General features: G+C 46.1%; 1 protein-coding gene across 4 annotated transcripts in view; it reads right to left on the bottom strand.

Moving 5' to 3' along the window:
• DBN1 (drebrin 1) overlaps positions 1-15,978 on the bottom strand; it is a 206,524-nt gene extending 190,546 nt beyond the window's left edge. For all 4 annotated transcript variants that reach the window (XM_085618333.1, XM_085618334.1, XM_085618335.1 and 1 more), the window contains exon 1: positions 15,717-15,978. In XM_085618333.1, the coding sequence (XP_085474459.1) occupies positions 15,717-15,802 (86 nt within the window). In that variant the 5' untranslated portion in view covers positions 15,803-15,978. The remainder of the gene's footprint in view (positions 1-15,716) is intronic.
• Between the last annotated feature and the right edge of the window lie 2,442 nt (positions 15,979-18,420).

Genomic DNA, 18,420 nt, shown 5'->3' with positions numbered 1-18,420 from the left:
TCACACTCTTATTACTGTTTTTTAGAATTTATCCTCCAAGATGGGGGGGGGGGGGGGGGAGTCTGCCACCTTGGAATGGTAAATTTAAAGGAATTGTGGCCATGGTATACAGTTACACTTTTTTCTGCCAGTGATGCACAGCCTTGCAAATGGCATTTTTTGCCCTTCCTTTGTTGATGCTGAACAACATCAATAACAAGCATTGGCATAGCCAATAGGTCTCGCTTTTGGGACCTTAGCCATTTAGTCATGCAACAGTTGCATAACTAAATACTTATAAGGTCCCAAAAGCGAGACCTAATGGCTATGCCAATGCTTGTTTCTGTTTATTACTGCTCTGCAGTGATGGCGGCACCCGTGCTTTAGCTTAAACATCTTAAGCTAAAGTCAGGTGCCGAGATTGCTTCCAAAGTAAAGAATTGTCTATTTCTTTACTTTTGAAGCAATTTCAGCACCCGACTTTAGCCTAAGATGTTTAAGCTAAAGCAGGGGTGCCACCATTAGTACATAGAAGTAATAAACAGAAAAATAAAAGCATTGGCTCACGGAGAACATCATCACGGCCGTGCGGCTGCGAAAGTGAAAGTGATCGCAATCAAGCGCGGCGCACGCGCCCATGCACTGTAGCTCTAGGCTGGCCTGGTAGCACTTTTTGAGCCGTCACAAAAAGTCTCGCCAGTTCAGCGCATGCGCTGGGTCAGGCGAGACCTAAAAAGCAGTGACAAATCCAATAGGGATGCATAGGCAGTCAAAAGGTGAGACCCATTAGCTTTCCAATGCTTGTTCATCCTTGCTTTCTCCCTGGTCACACTTTTCCTCACTATTACTTCTGCTTTTCTACCTTTGCCTGGGACTGTATCAGTGGATGAAAAATAATTTCCACGTCCCAAAAACGACTGCTGGTGCTCACCCCCTGCAACCACTGGCACAAATAAAGGACTGATGGGAGAAGGACCTGCCTGAAGTAGCTGCAGCAAAGGTGCTGCCAACTGTTTATACTGTCTCAAATCTCGGTATTTCAGTAATAGGCAAATAACAAAATACAAAACACATTATAAAAATATCCATTACGGCTCTCAAAGGATGAGTGTGTGTGCCAAAAGCAAAAATGGCTTTTAAGTTTAAAAAAAAATTAGAGCGAGAGGGTGGAGGCAGGGAGCGGGAAAGTGCTTTTGCCAATGGATGCAGCAATGGTACTCAGAAAAGCAAATGCTGAAGCAAAATAAATATTTCTATCAAGATACATTAGTGTTAAAAGCAAGGGCAATGGTGAAATTATAACAGCAGCAAGTTAAGGGGAAAAACTGAGGAAGAGGACTCAGAAAAATCTTGGATCACTGAACAAATAATTGTACTGTATTGTATTTCAGCATTTATATAGCGCTTATTTCCTCTATGTGCAGTGCTGAAGAGCTAGGCTAAAAGAGTAGCACACAACACCATGTAACGGGTATGGTTGGAAGTAAACAATCGTACTTTCTGTGTGGAGTAAGGTAAACATATTATGTAAAGAGAAGGAAAACAAACCCATTTGTGGGAAATGGAGTAAACCAGATACCAGTAAACTAAAAGTGTGCAATACACATCTTATTATAGTCAGGGAGTCACCGGAGCTATTGATCAGCAATATAGTCTCCTCAAAGAGTGTCTAATATTTGTAATGTTTCATTTTTAGGGCTCATCTGTCCCAGTGCATGCACTCTTCCAAGATTTAGGGCGCTCGACCTCGGACCTGGGGGAACTGGGTTCGAGTCTCGGTAACGACGCTAAACATCCTGTGATTCTGGGCAAATCACTTAATCTCCCCGTGCCTAACAAAAAAAAAACAAAAAAATGAATGTGTCTCCTCATGTAACGTAACTGGTGCTATGTAAAGCGCTCTGATACCTGGTTGGATTCGGGTCAAGATCGCGCTATATAAAACTCTGCAAAAAAAAAAAAAAAATGGGTTTGGAGCCTCCCTGTAGCTTACCATTTGTTGGATTCATTGTCATTCATGTTTTCTGCCTCCTATTTGGGCAGCACATGTAAGCTTCACTTCCTCTTCTTTCTGCTGGAGCTTTGACCAAGGACAGATTGGTTCATTTTGATTAGGGTACTGCTGCTGCTCGCCCTGTGATTGAGGTACTATTTTTTCTTTTCTTCTTCCTGTTGTGTTACTCTTCAGGTCATGTTGCTTCTTCCCTCTTAGTCTGTGTTACTTCTTTAATCCCACCCAAACCGCCCTGGTCTGCGTTGCTTCTTTCTTCCCACCTCCCTGTTGTACGTTTTACCACTTTCCTCAAACTCCCCAGTTGTCCATGTTGCCTCTTCTCTCCCACAGTCTGTGTTGCTGCCCCACCCACCCGCCATAAAAAAAGCAGTATGACACAGCCAGCACTAGCCAGGTCATAGTGCTTCTTGTGTTTAAGGTCGAGCCTAGGCAGCACGCATGCGCAGTATTCGAGACAAGCTATAATCAGTATATGAGCTTGAAGCCCCGGCCATCGCTTTTTTTTATTGGTTCTGCTGCGTGCCTCTCTAAATTCCCTACTTTTGAGTGGTAGATCATGGCCATTTTGCCCTCCTTTTGGTGTGGTGTGTTGTGTCCCCCCACCCCCCCCCCTTCCCTCATGGTGACTGGTCCAGTTACAGGTCTCTTTTGCTTCTGTCCATTTCAGTTAGTTTCGCACACTATTTTTCTTAGATTGCCTTTGCTCGTGTTTTGATGTACACACGCATCTGATGTTGGCAACCAGTGTTACTGCTTTCCTCTCCTATCCACCATTTCTCCATGTGCTGTCCTTCACACCACACCCTACCCAGTCCTGATTATGAAATAATTGTGGTCTTTTTTTTCCATTTTCGTGGTTGGGCTTCTTTTAGTGGGATACGACTTTTGGGGCTTCTTTTGATGAGAGTTCTGCTTGTTTTTTTGAAATATTTGAATTAGAGGTGGTCGGGGCAAAGCTGAATAGTGATACAGAGCACAGGCCTGAGAAAGCTGCTAGGCCTTTGTGATGTGAAGAGACAGTCTCAGTGCTGGTAAGAAGATTCTTTCACGGCTTTGTAACAGGAGTCAAACTCATTGCTGGTATTTGTGCAGCTATCCATTGCAGGGAGCCACCCAGTTTTAAAGTGCGTCCCTGGCGTGTCACTTCCTGCGTCCTCCTCAGTCACTGCCTTTCAAGCAGCCCTGCTCTTGGCTAGCTCCCGTCCACTGCTGTCGCTGCAGAGTGCCACTTCTGTGTATAGGCTAACTGATCTTCTACAACCCACCTCGGGCCAGCATTGCCACCGAAGTCACCATGAAGGTTGTAAGTGCTGCAATAACATTTGGGGGTTCCATTTGTTTAATTTTCATTGTGATGAACAATACTGTACCAGCCACCGCACCCACCTCTCCACGGGGCAGACCTGTTCCTTATCTCTTCCCTTACTCTGCACTGACAACAGCTCAGGCTTGGGTATTTGTAATTTACCGAGCAGGGCAATATATTGGCTTATTTGTGACTTTGCTTTATCCCATTCCCTAGACCCCCTCAAAGCAAACTCAGAGCAGGGCCCCAGGCAGGCACACGGAAAAGAGTCTAAATGGCTGCTTCAGAGGCGACTGGTCCATTATCTCTTTCATCATTCAAACCCTCAACCTGGATTAGTCACAGATCTCTACAGAAAGCACCCCCAGCAACTGGTGTATTTATACGTATTGGACTCTGAGAGCTGCTGTGTCTCTGTAGCACGCACTCTAACCCACTTAAATGCCTTATCAGTCAATACTATTGTCCACCAAATAAAGATGTGATAATCTCTGTGTGCTCATAATCAAAATGAGGTCACTTTTGGCCAGCTCCGCTTTTCTTCCCTCGGAGTTGTATAAAATGTGTTCTGTAGACTGCAGCTGTAAGTCTGTGTGTGCCTATGGGTGCGTGTCCTTGTGTGCGTGTGCCTGGGTGTGTGTGTGCTCAGTTGTGTGTATGTGTGCTTATATGCTTTAGTGTCTTTGTGTGTGCTTGAGTGTCTGAGAGTGCGTGCTTGTGGGTCTGTGTGCTTGAGTGTGTATGTGCATGAATGTGTCTGCATGCTTGAGTGTGTGTCTTTATGAGTGTCTGTGTATGCTTGAGTGAGTGTCTGTGTGTGCTTGTTATGTATTTCGTGTGGGTCTGGCTAATGGTGCAGTATCACAAAATATCGAGAAACTATTGTGCCATATATATACCAAATCAAAAGATATCACCCCCCTTTAAAACAAGCATGGGCATAGCCAATAGGTCTCACATTTGGGACCTTATAAGTGTTTAACCAGAGCGAATGGTTTTTCCAAAGTCTTTAAACTAGGTTGTAGAGCAGTGTTTCTGCTGTGCAGCATGTTGAAAAGTTATAATATAAACGTGTTATAAGCATTTTTCTTACCTTATATATAACCAAGAAGACATTATGTACTACAGACAGACACACACACACAGACACACACAGGGTATAACGGACCTGCGCCTTTTAATAGACCATGATAGTAATACTTGCTTGGCCAGGGAGGAAGTGAGAGTTTGCCAAAAGGATGCAAATCAGATCAGAGAAGTAGACTGGCTAAGAAAGCAGGCTCCTAAGGAAATCATGACCCCCCCCCCCTATACAGGGGTTATCCTGGGAGGCCAGAATTACGAAGCAGTGTTGATAACCTTGTGACAAGAAAAGACAGTAGATGGATCATAATGCGCCACAGTATTAGGATTGTCACTTCTGCACCTAGAAATATGGGCAGGGCAAAATTGCACCTCACTAGTACCAGTTTAAAACCTGAACACTGCATTCAGCCACCAGCTGAAAAGACACCAGTTAACACTTGCAAAGAGTCTGCCATTGCGCTCTTTTTATAACCTTTAATCAGTTTGAGATTAAAAAAAATATATTTTTATTGGCAAAGTCTGATAGTGGTGCAGAAGATGCTGCATTATGTGATGAATCCATAATCATGCAGAAAAGGGCCAGTTTTGCAAAATTCCAATAGCCCAGAGTATAGTTCAATTACAGTCATGTTGATGCCAGTGCCCGTATTACTTACTATCGATCCCTCCTTCACAACTGGTTGAAGTGTGCCTGCAGTTTACACAAAACTCGAAAATGCAGGTGTCTGAATCTTGTCGCATTAAACAACAGAGAGCGGCTCTCACATGCATTGCTCCATGCGTCCAAAAGCACATCCACTGTCAGAAAGTGGAGCCTGGAGCCCTGCTAGTGCTCATGGTTGTATTGGTGCAGTGAATCTGCAGGCACAGACACCAATGAAGCAACACCAGCAGCATTGTTCCTCAGAAGGAAACTGAACACAGATGAAGACACCAAAAGAATGGGTAGCAGAAGCCCAGTCAGGTTTATAGCACAACCATTTCACTGACCGTCGCGAGAGAGTGAGTGCGCAGACTTGCACTCTGTAAAACTTGTCCTGCTATCTGCTGCATGAGTACTAGTCACAAGCTGACAACACGCAGACTCCACAGCAATGTAAACAATTGATGTCACACGCAAGCAGCATCGCGATCGGCGGTCTTCACTTTTGAAGCACTGCACTCGTGCTTGTGGCAGCATCCACCTTGCGGGAGCGAGCAGCGGCCATATGTTTGTAATTAACGTGGCCACGCCTCTGTTCGCTCCCGCAAGGTGGATGCCGCCACAAGCATGAGTTGACTGCTTCAAAAGTGAAGACCGCCGATCGTGATGCTGCTTACGTGTGAAGACCGATGGCTAAAGACCATCCTAGAGCAGCACATGCTAGGCGAGACCTAAAAAGGCTTCTAATGAATGCACCAGTGTTGTTCTACTGAGTAATGTACCTTTATATTTACTCTAAAGGATTTACAACCTTCCTATGTGTCACCTGAACCGCCCAGCTGCATATGGTCTCACTTTTATAAGGGGTGGACACACCGATATGTGATATCAAGGACCAAGACTAAGTCAGTTTCCCAACGCTGGAGATATCCATACAATGATGTGGTTGTTGCTCATAAAAAACATACTGTGCGCTACAGAGAGGCCACAATTTGCAGAACCAAAACTATTAACTTTTAATGCATTAACCCCTTGTGTGCCACGCCCTTTCCCCGCCCTGTGCCGGCCGTTACATTAGCGGGCGGGGTTTATGACGATCTGGACTCGTCATGGGCACAGCGCAACCGCGGCCCATGACGAGTCCAGCTCGTCATGGGCACACAAGGGGTTAAAGAACTTTGCAAAGTGCAGCACATTGGTATAAATCTGCCTTAGAGCAATTGTGACGGAATAAAAAGAGGTTCTTCAAATTACTCTGAAATTTTAGAAGTCTGATTAAGGATTTATTGGACACACTCCCACAACTCATAAAGGCAGAGAAGCATCCAGGAGCTGACAGACAGCTAGCCCCTTCCTAACATTTTAACATACATTGATAACCCTTCAGTTTACATCACAGACCCAATCAACAGTAAGCCTCAAGAAACCATTTGGATCACCAGAGAATAACATTCTTTTGGGAACCCTCCCTGTGCTTCATGTAAAACCACCGTATTATTTAACAATATTCTTTCAAAGCTTCAAAATACACACTCCAGCCTGCCCCACTCCAATCCGCCCCACCCTACCCCAAACTAATACAATCCACCCCACAACAATCCCCCAAACCAATATAATCCACCCCACTCCAATCCACCCCATCCAGTCCACCCACTCCAATACACCCCACTACCTCCGACTCCACCCTATTCCACCCCACTGCACTCTATGACAATGCATTCTAATGCACTCTCGGCCACTGAACTCTGCTCCCCTCTACGACACTCTACTCCAACAAATACAGTCTATGACAATCTACTCCTTCCACTCCAGGACACTGGCAACTGCCATATAGCAACAATCCACGTAAATACACTCCACATTATGCCACATAATTCCAATCAGCATAATTTCACTCAACGCCGCACAGTTCCATGAAACAATTCCACCCCACACATTTCCATTCCACAACACATAATTCGGAAACAAACCACATAATTCATCTCAACAACACATTTACACATCACATACATCAATCCACACCACAGAATACCATATCATGTCACAAAATTGAACACACCACATAATTGAACTCTACAACACACAATCCCACTCCATATAATTCCACTACACTCAAAACCACATAATTACTATCCACATAATGCCACTGCCCACCATGCAACTTAATTCCACTACATGCATCCACAACTAACAATGCCAATCCAACCCAAATAATTCCACTTCACACACATCCACTCCATAACAAATGAGTAGAAGTCTTTACAATGCCAATAGCTCCAACTCTCGCAAATGCGAGACGTATTGGCATTGCCAATGTCTGTTTTACCTTCTCGCGCTATAGTACTGTTTTTTAAAATAACTTTTATAGCACTTTTTTAATAAGTTTTAGCCATGATGCACAACAGTCATGCTGCTCTACATGGTTAAAAGACGTTGGTAAATTCAATAGCTCTCAAATATGTGAGAACTACTGGCTTGTAACATAAAAAAATAAAGACCTAAATACAGATTGGCCTTAATATAATATATAGGAAACAGACAAATTCAGAACATGATATACATTAATTTGGACAAGAGTGCATTAAACTGTTTTTCACCAAGCAAAATTCAAACATTGTTCAAAAATACTATTACAAGCCTTAGAAAATAAAAGTAGTAAAGTAAAAATGTAACAATGGCAGACCAACAGGTTTAGTTTACCTTAGAGTGCCTGTAGCAAAAGGAAAGGAATGAAGCCTTCCAGAGACATTCACCCAAGAGACTCAAGGCAAAATTCATATGTGTAGAATTTATTCAAAAGGACTTCAATGTTAAAACGTATGTTATTTAATGAGAAGCTTAAACACATGATTTTCTCTGATTGTTTCGGCCACAGAATCCATGTGGAGAGATCTTTGTCATAACCAGCAGAGGCCAATAAATTAAATGTAAAACTATTTAGTCACCCAGCAATTGAATACAATAGGACTGATAAACAATCAAACAACAACTTTGCTTTATTGCTTGTTTGTGGAGCACAAGCCCCAGTCTAGAGTAAAAAAGTGGAATCACGAAAGTGGCTAGCAACTAACTAAGAAGTTGGAGCCTTGTGTGCATTAAGCAAAATGAAAAGCAACCCAATAAAAGATGAATTGGGGAAATATATTAAAGGATTGGCAAAAAGAAGCACTGCGCCTAATGGTATCACCAGGGTGATGGCGAAGTCAGAAACATGTAATGGGTTTCTTTTTGTGAACTGAAATCTAGATCAAGGAAACACATTAAATGCAGTGTTCTGGAATTCCACTACAATAGGCCTTGGATATAACCTAAAAAGTCTTCACTGACAATGTCCTTTGTATAAATAAGTCACCCCCACCAGAAATCAGTAGTGCTCTGAAAACCTTTCATTTCTTAGGCTACTTCCTTACTGGATTTATCTTCCACACCCTTTCCCTGTCTCCAAGTCCCTCGTGCACCCCCAAACCCACCACTTTTACCTGCCCTAATTAATCTGCTGTCTCTTGACTGTTAAAACCTAATTATGCACTACCTCCACTGCATAGGCAGGGCTATGGGGCTGCATAAGTGGAAACTATGCACTATACAAACAGCACCGACAATAGGCCGACAGCGTTACAATGCCTTCTGGATAACTTGGCAGCCTAGAAAAACCCTTTCAGACATGAATAAACATTTCTAGAAGGCCTTTGGCATACATAAGTCACATAGGCGAGGTTAGTAGGGCGGCATAAGCTACATTTTGGTGAGGGAGTGGTTTAGGATCTGCATAAGTGCCAAAGAGGGCTGTCGAATTAACACTTAACACTTCGGGTGGCTGAATCAATACAGGAGATTTGAGGGTACTGAAACTGAAGAAGTTTAAGGTTCCAGCAAGTGGTAGGATTCCATGCTTCGGTAAAGGCCAATTTTCATGTTTAAATGTAGAAAGAGCCCATCATTGCCTGACAGTTCATCACATCATAGGACAACATCACTGAAGGAGCACCTGGGTTCCTCCCCTGCGCTTGGGTATGAATAGTACCCCATGGTACAAACCCCAAAAGATGTCAAGCAAGCAAAACATGTTGATTGGATCCTGATGAGGGGACAGAGATATCCCAAAATGCATTGACGATTTGAAGTCATTTTCTGAAGATCAATTAAGTGATACAAGGAAGGACGACTAATTAATTTATGACTACATAAAAACATTTCCAAACATGAAAGATCTCAAATATTTGATTTTTGTTTATTCAATAAGTGCATGTGCCAGGGTCTATAGGCTTTATAAACTTGCACAAGGGTTTAAAACCCGTTGCATAGCCAGAACACATCTCACGGGGGACTTGTGAGGCGGGCAATATCATACCTCACAAAGAATCATGCTGTGGAGACTCTGAAAATGTCCCAAATACTCCTATTTGGGGATTATATCCACAAAACACCCACCACCAACTAAACTGTGCACATTGCTAAAATACCCATACTTTCTGGAATACACCTGCAGAATTTGCACATGGCTGTTTGACCGCACACATACAGTACAGGCCTCTCCACACGACTGCAGTACTTGCGAACAGCAACAATACAATACTGCTGGGAACCACCTAACCAACAAACAGCCGAAACACACGGGTCCTTGGACTTAGAAACTCTGCACTGGGTCGGTCAATACACAACTCCCAGAGTCCCGCATACTCTTCACATGGCCAAAGCACACCTCCCAGAGACCAACTTATTATTCACATGAGCAAAACACACCTTCCGCAAACCCCACAGCCGTCACCTAGCCAAAACATGTCTTCCATTCGCTCACAGGCATTACATGTGACCAACTTGTGTTTGGGTGAACAAAGAACATGCGACGCAGAGGTCTCGGTCACCCCTCTCCGGGTTCACAGGTATCCCAATGACACAGCACTAGTCATGGATTTGGCCTAAAACGAGTGAAATACTCTTATGTTCCACCTCTACATCCACGAGCACCTATAAAGGGAACACGCAGATAGCTGTTCATTGGGAAAGGAGACACCTGGAAGTGCTCACCACTCACTATTGCTTCCCCATGTTCAGCCCACGCCCTTGCCAGGGCCTTGACTCAGCGAGGCTGGTTAGCAGATAGCTCCATGTCTTCGGAAATGATATGTTATAAAAGTCGGCTTTTATTTAACAACCTGTTGCATTCTGGGATTTTAAGTTCTAGTTACCATAAATTAAACCAGTTGGATTACATTTCCCTATCGCAGTGGTTTGTGGCATTGGATACTGGCCTGGAATCAGGGGTGCATATTGACAAGAGCCCATCCGTTAACCTTACTAACCCCCTTTACATGCACCCCCCCCCCTCCCTTTTAGATTACTGCTACACCGGACGAGGGTAGCATCCACTTTCTGAATATTCTTTCCAGCATCCGCTTTTCAATATCCTACTATAAACCTTTCCTTCGGGAAATTCAAGCGCTTTCACCCGAATCCCTCTCTAAACTAGGACTCACCTCTCACTTTGCAGCGCAGTAACTCTTTCATCTTGTGTAAGTTTTCGGAATTTCTCGCTCTACCAGAACCATCAGGCCGAGACAACACTTTTGCATGTTTATGAAGCACTTGTACTGTTTCCGTTTGGTCCAGCCACACCCGACCACTACAACAAGAAACTAGGCATCCCCCGAGCGCCCCGAACCAGAGGTTCATGTAGTGCCTCGCCCTCTGGAGGCACTACATGAACACGAGGCGGTGGGACTTGAGTAAGACAGCAGACGGACAGGAGGATGGAAGGGAAAGCCAGAGACGAAGCCTCTGCAGCGAGAAGAGACCTTCTCCTGCGGGGGCAGGGACAGGGCATATGTGCTCATCTGGGGTTCCTCAGAGACCCAGGCCACTTTAGGGTTTTAAAACGACTAGTTTAGGCACATAGCGTTTCACAACAAAACACTGCATGCTCTACGAAGGAGTGGGATATATACCACCGCCACCACTTTATTTATTTCCTTTTCATGTCTTCAAGTTTAAATCTCCTCTACTTGCGACGTCACAACTTTTCCATTAGGATCACAGAGTTGTGATGACAGTTAACGACAAGCGAAGCAAATGTAGAGGTTGAAGACTACAGCCTTTGAAGGCCTGCCTTCCCCTTTAATGAAAAACACCCTAATATATAAATTAAGTCAATGATAAATCCGCTTTGCAATAGACATTGTTCCCGGCTTCAAGGCAATGATTGTTTTAAGGGGATGATACACGCTGTCATCTTATTATGCAAATTACAGTAGCATTATCAGCTAGATCTAAAGACTATTATAAGAACTGCCACAAATTCACCAAAACACTTGGAATAAATTAAGCCACGGCATGCAACCTTTGAGTGCCAATGGCGTTTCACATTTTCTTCTATGCTTAGCTCCAAGGCGCATGGCATAATACATTAATCTTCGTATAATGCTTCATACCACACTCCTTCCATTTTTAAATACTGTAAACAATAGATGTGACACTCGCCCACTTTAATGATACTTAATTTACCGACCTCAGAAGAGTGAAAGTCAGAGTCAGCCTCGCCAAGATTCAAACTCATAACTTGGAGATCACTGCATGTTTCATCAGTAAATATTAAACTCAGCTATCCTGATATCCTTTACATAGGGGCATTAAACCAGCAGCAGGAACAGTTTGGAAACAGTGTTGCAACAGCCCAGTATACTTCCTGTTACTTCTGCTGGCTTTAGACTACGGGTAGACGAGCAATGTCAGGGGTACCAAAACCAAACATCGGATTTATTTATTGCGCAAATTTAGCCCAGGGTCCTTAAAGCGCTTTGCATGAGCACCAGATTATATGACATTTCAGTTTTAAAGCGCAGGGAGATTAAGTAATTTGCCCAGAATCACAGGATGTTGAGCTAAAGCCCGGAATGGAACCCGGTTGTACATGTCCAAGGTCAGCAGCTCTGGCCAGTAGGCCAAATTCTACTCCAGAACTCGCTTTGTGATTCACAAAGTGTGGGTGTATGCAGATAGATTCCTCCCTGTCCTCTCTACTGAACTCCTGCAATGCGCTAATGAGACAGTACCCTTAAATTCACAGAAAATGACGGAATGTTCAGCGAAAGAATCCCAGAAGAGAGGGAAAGCTACGTATCCCTTTAATCATTAAAGGTTCAGCTTGGTTTCTATTCGTGGCGCTGCTCTTCACGCGTATACCTCCAGATGCAGGCGTGGCGACATCACAACTCAACTGCAGTCATTTAACACAATAGTGCAGAGATTGTGTTTTCTCGTGACAGGGGTGCCGCAACCAGAAAGCAGCAACGAAATTAAATGCAGTTTCTAATACAGCGACCGCAGACTTCCATGCACTTTAATTCTTAAAATGCATAGTGGGTAAGTGGCTTTAATCTGTATATTCAGGCCCAGCAAGCCAAGCTAGTACTGGCTGACCCAGCCATACAATGTAAAACTCTGAACAGAATCAACAAAAATAGCACCAGCATGAACACACGCTCACTGATCCAGCCTAGTGTCTCGTAAATAGCCCTATTTGCTAAGTGGCCGCAGCGACCCCCTCCCCCTGCACAGTACCAAAGCATCAAGCCGCAGACAGACCACCAGACAAACGGCGTGCACCCTGATATTGAACCCACAATATCGGAGAAGCAGGCTATTGGGGACAAATAAAAATTTTAAAAAAGTTAGGTCTGTCTTGATTTTCTGTACCCAACTTCCACACTACACCTGCGTTGTAGATACACATATCTTCAAGGTGAATAGATGTGGAGTTAGAAATAATACATCTATACTTCATTAGATGGACAATAAGGCCCTCCCAAACAGCCATTTCGCATTATTTGGTCTCCCGACACCTTTCTTCCTCAGTACAACACCCCCACCCCTCAGGTCAGCCTGTTTTGTTACGTCACTAACATCTTTGCTGCATGCTGTTCACTATACTGCAAACAAGGCCGTCCAGATGCAGACTACACCAGATGTGGCCTGGACACGACACTGAAGTGACAGGGCCTCGTCAGAGATGCGTCATTTCCATGTGCGGGGTCTCCTCCCCTGACAGGGGTACCTCACGGTCTGCTCAGGGTGCGCATTCTCCTGCGGTGAGCGTGAGGCGCGTGGGGCTCTGGCTCGCGCTCGACGCTGGGCGTCAGACGCAGCTGACGGACACGCCGCTTCCATCGGGCGCGCCCCATTGTCCTGCGCTTCACGTCACCCGAGGGGGTGTAACTGGAGCTGGTCTAATGGGGCCTGAAAGGGGGGGGGGGGCTGAAGGCAGGCATATGGATCCGATCTGTAGGGGTGGGTGAGGGGTCAAGAGAAGGGGCGCCTCGCGGACAGAAGAGAAGGTTTAGAGAGTGGCGTCACTGAAGGAGAGACGAGGCAGGGTGCCTAAGGGTGACAGAGTGCCAGCTGGGAGAGGAGGGGCTGCAACAGACCCTACATCCAAGCCCTGAACATTAGCTTTAAGGAGGGGCTGCAACAGACCCTACATCCAAGCCCTGAACATTAGCTTGAACAAGGCCAAGTTTTTGTATGAAGCATTCAGGCAGTCCTCGGAATTTAGTGGAAGTCCTGGTGCATTCTGGCACTTATAGTTTTACTTATAAAATTACACCTGTGGGCCAGAAATCACTGCATACAAAGTGTTTGTGGTTAAAAAGACACACCTGGCTACAAGTGTCACCTATGACATGATGTCACTTGGCACCTACCCCGCAGTCTTACACATCACCCAGGTCCTTCTATGCCCTCAGGATGTCTACACCCTCACACTGCACACATACCCTGCACTTTAACACCACCCAGGATTTGCACGATCACACTGCACTGAGATAATCCGCCCTCATACCGGCATCTTATACTAAACAGACTGTACATTCACATTGCACTGGAGTTCTGCACCCCTTATATCGCACATTGGCTATCCAACCTCTTACATGTGCCAGTCCCCGCACCCAGGATGGTCACTTAAGTCCACGCTGTCAAGAAGACACCGTGCTTTCAGCTCTGCAGTGATCCATTACAAATCATTGCTAACTAGAGGGGCAGCCAAATTGGGTCGATGTAAATAACTCATGACTACAACTCCCAGATCACACGTAGTTGTAAAGTGAAAGCCTAGGGCTGGCGAAATGGTATCCTCACCTGACGGCACAGAGCAAAGAGACAACCCTTCCACGGCTCTGCACTCTGGACACTTCCGCCCTCACACCCAACACTTGCACGGTCTGGCCACTCACCAGAACCGAGCCTCATGCACCACGCAGTCCACCCTAAAGCTAAAGCCAAACCCAGGCCGCGCAGCAGCCCTACAATGCCCCAGTGATCTCGCACCTGCCAGAGAACCCTAAGGCCCTGCACCTCCTTTATTTAGGCCTACACTACTGCTAGGCCCGAACCCCAACACAACACCACAGCTACGTTCAGCTCCCCACTACTAGGAAACACAGGCCCCGAATGAGCCTGCATCTTCGCACCGCACCATGCACCGCCACCCCTCCCTTACACTGAGCCCAGGCACCACAGCATTTACCTGCATCCAGGCCCTGACCTCCCCCCCCCCCCGTGCTTTCACAAACACTACCACACTGCACTCACTGCCGCCTGAGAGTCGCAAGCTCTTAGTCTGTCACAGGTCGACATGGTACACACCGCTCTTCAGCGGGCACACAAAGGAGCTGTGCCCACACCCTGGAAATAAACCAGATGCACAAACCCCATGCCCTGGACCAGAACCGCCCCGTCCCCATTACGAGTAATTTTCATGTCTCTGCTCAATCTCTTCCCCTAACAACCCCCCTGTCTCCTCCCAGATGACCATAAAATGCCAGCCCTTTACCCCCAATAATGTTCTCTCTGCTCTCTCCCAACCCAACCCCTCCCTCTGGCTCCTTTCTGTCAATGCACCATCTCCAGGCTAATGGCTGCTGCCTGTTCCAGCTGCAGCCACTGCGGGTGCATAAACGGAGAAAGGACGCACGTGTATTCCCCACCCCGCCCCCTTCCATACCAGACCCCCACATCTATATGCAACCCCACCCAGGATCTCCGACTGCACGTCAAGCCATGCGGGAGCCACCCTTGCATGCTCCACTCCGATGCATACCCCGCCTGCCACCCCCTGTGCATCACCCACCGAAATCCCACTCCGTATCACGCCTACTCCAGGGATCTCCCCAAATACGTACCACCCTCGTTAATTCCCCTTAATAATGACATAACCAAGTAGTCTGAATTCCCCCAGCAAATCAACAACACCAACACAATAGAAGCAGAAGACGCGGCGCAATCTGCTGAGAAATCAGAGCAGGTCTCCCTCTAAGACAAAGACGTGCGGGGAAAGGAGGGGGGGGGGGCGTGGGGTGAAGGAGGAGAGAAAGGGCACTTGGCCAGGGCAGAACCAAGGGGTGGGTGGTGGGGAGAGTGGTACCGGTACCAGAGAGGGTACCACTCACATACTGGCAGGGCACAAACTAAAATGGGGGACTCCACCAGAAAGGAGGCGGTCGCTGGGGGAAGATGCGAAGCGCAGGCACAGGGCCGACAAGCGAGCTCAGGGTGGTGGGTGGGCACAGTACAGTGATGCCGGACACACATTAGGGATGGCGGGCACAGACCTGAGCGACGAGGGGAAACATGAACAGATCAGTGATGGAGCACAGATTGGGGGGGGGTGGGTATCGAGATGAGTCGAGGGCTCTTACCAGTCTGTGGGGGTCTTCTCCTGAATCACGTCTTGGTAGGCTGCCAGCAGGGCCAGCCTGTGGGTGCTGAAATTGACAGTGGCCATTCCGGGGGTCCTGTCCGGGGGAGGGGGCTCCTGTCCGCCTGCAGGGGGGAGCTCCCTGGTGAGGATGGGCTCCGGGCTGGGGGGCCTCCCTGCTGAGGATGGGTGTGAGCTGAGCCCGGCTGGTGCAGGAGGAGAGAGGTGCAGGGAGTGAATGAGAGAGAGGAGCCTGGGGGTGGGGCTGCAGTGGGGGGAGCCTCTGACAGAGAGGGGGTGGGGAAGCAGAGGCCAGCCTACTGGGTCCTAGTACCACACACACGCAGCATCTTCCGCGCGTTTATCACCAGGAACGACCCACTGAATATTTATCATACATCTGCAAGGTATGCAGCGCACACGTATCTCATTTGGTTTATTCCATTTGCACACCATATAACCAGGCAATCACCACACATATTTGACCCGAATGCATCGCGCAGCGCCTCTTGCAGGCACACAAGACACATGCACCACCCACCTGTCATATCACACGCCCACTACATCACCCTACTCCCCTGCTCACCCAGCACAATGATCCGCACGCTTTACCCGTCTCCTCACAGCTCCATGAATTTAGCGCCCACAGCTATGGTTTCTGAGCACCCTGGAGAATTTTAGGAGACACTTGCCCTGTATTCAGAACTCTTTATTTAGGATTATACGACCTTCCGCTTCCAGTACACAGCAGTAGCATCTGCATACAAACTGAACAGAGGCAGCACAAGCAAAGGTTAGGCAGGTTTTTTCATCCCTGCCTTCTCTCTTTCTCACTGTTTTTCTGTCTTTCTCTCCCTTCTTCTGGCGTGGGGCCTTTTTGGGCTCACTTTGGTTCTCCATTTTAGTTTTATACTTTAGACGTTTAAAAGACATTGTATTGTATTGTATTGTATTGTAATTGCATTTATATAGCACTTACTATCCCTGACGAGGCATCAAAGCACCTTTTTGGCGAGTAGCACACTACTCTGGAACTCATAAAGGATTAGTGTTGAATTAGTATAGTGAAATATGAAAGTAATTTAAGTGTCAGTTAGTTATTTGGATTAAGAAGGGTAGGGGAGGGATTGCAGAGGGAAAAAGGTTTGCATTTATATAGCGCTTGTTACCCCTGATGGGGTTTTGAAGCACTTTTTTTGTTTTAGCAATGCTATTTTTACATGTTGTGCTTGCACAATATTATTCTGAGAAGACACTGTAATTGTTGTTTGTTTTTAGAAAGTCTTCCTTGCTATGTAATCAGTACATTTCGTGCAAGGCTAGGAGCACAAAACAAGATATCCTAGTGCTTGCACTGCCTGTTCGGAGACATCTTCTAACTTCTAGACATATCATTGCGTCAGAGCTGTACCTCTAACACAATGGTTTTTATTATAAGAACAGTGCACTGCCCTTTTACGGGTCAGAGGAGCACTCCAGGCAGGAGTGTCCTGGAATAAAATCCTGTGTTCAACATGCAGCTTTGCTGACTCTGACTTGAATTCTGCAGAGGATGACTGCCAACCCCACTTTAGGCCGATTCACTGACCACGTTATCCAAGTATGGGGGCTCAAGCTAACCTAAGAGATGGGGCAGAGGGTACACTCCCTATGCTCTCAGAGTTATGGGTGGTGATAGGTAGAAATATATACAAATCAGACTGCCATGGTTGGACTGTTTATTCTTTTCATCATGTTCATCATGTTGGTTACATTCAGGGCACAAGTCCTATAAAAAGAAGTGGGGGGACTGACCAGGTTAGACACTATGCAAGTGACATCATGGCGCGTGTCATCACAGCACATGATGTCACAACGTAGCGCTATAAAAGAAATAAAATAGTGCTATTTAAATTATTTGTGTAAATACTGGGACAGACCAACCCATCTGAGTCTTACAGTGCCTGCACTTATCTACAGGGACAGAACAAAGGCAAAAGCATGCATCTCTTAAGTACCTGTGAAGAGATGGCAAGCTATATGCCTTTGTTTCCCTCTGTGGCATTTACATTTGTGTGAGGTTCCAGGTCGCCTCCAGTCAACATTATTCAAACAAAAGGAAGCCTGATGGCCCGGCCCCTTAACTTCGGCCTGGCTGTAGGTAACAAAAAAAAAATAACACCCCTCGCTGCCTGCACGTTGCTGCTGGAAATAGAAAGCAGACAACATTCAGGCACTGCTGAACGTGTCCCGGTGTCTTACACCAGGACAAGTTCAGCATATTTCGGTGGGGCTCAACTTGTTGGCAGGGGCACGGCGTCCACCCTGTGAAAATAGTGACTGCACACCGTGTACCTGCGTGTACCCCGACTCGTGTCCTGGTTACATTGCTTTGTTTCATCTGCCTAATAATATCAGCTCATTCTTTCTATTCAAGACTACGATTGTTCCAATAAATGTATTGAAAACTTTATTTGTAACTTTCTTGTGTTTACCATAGGCATGCATAAGGAAACAACGAAAGAGGTAAGATCTGTTTCCACAATTCCCTTGGGTATTAGAGTGCCATGTTAAAGGTAATCAAAATCACCTGCTACTCTAGGAAGGTTAGGGGTTCGGGTAAGGCACTGTGAGCTAGCTAGGAATTGAGCCGACAGTCTCTGATAGTGTAGACAGAATCAGTCCCTACATTCTGAAGTTCTGTCGTCCTAATACGCAGTCCTTCC

The sequence above is a fragment of the Triturus cristatus genome, chromosome 7, assembly GCF_964204655.1.
Source record: "Triturus cristatus chromosome 7, aTriCri1.1, whole genome shotgun sequence".
NCBI lineage: Eukaryota > Metazoa > Chordata > Amphibia > Caudata > Salamandridae > Triturus > Triturus cristatus.
Note: the sequence above shows the minus strand (reverse complement) of the source record. Positions and strands in the feature narration are given on the sequence as shown.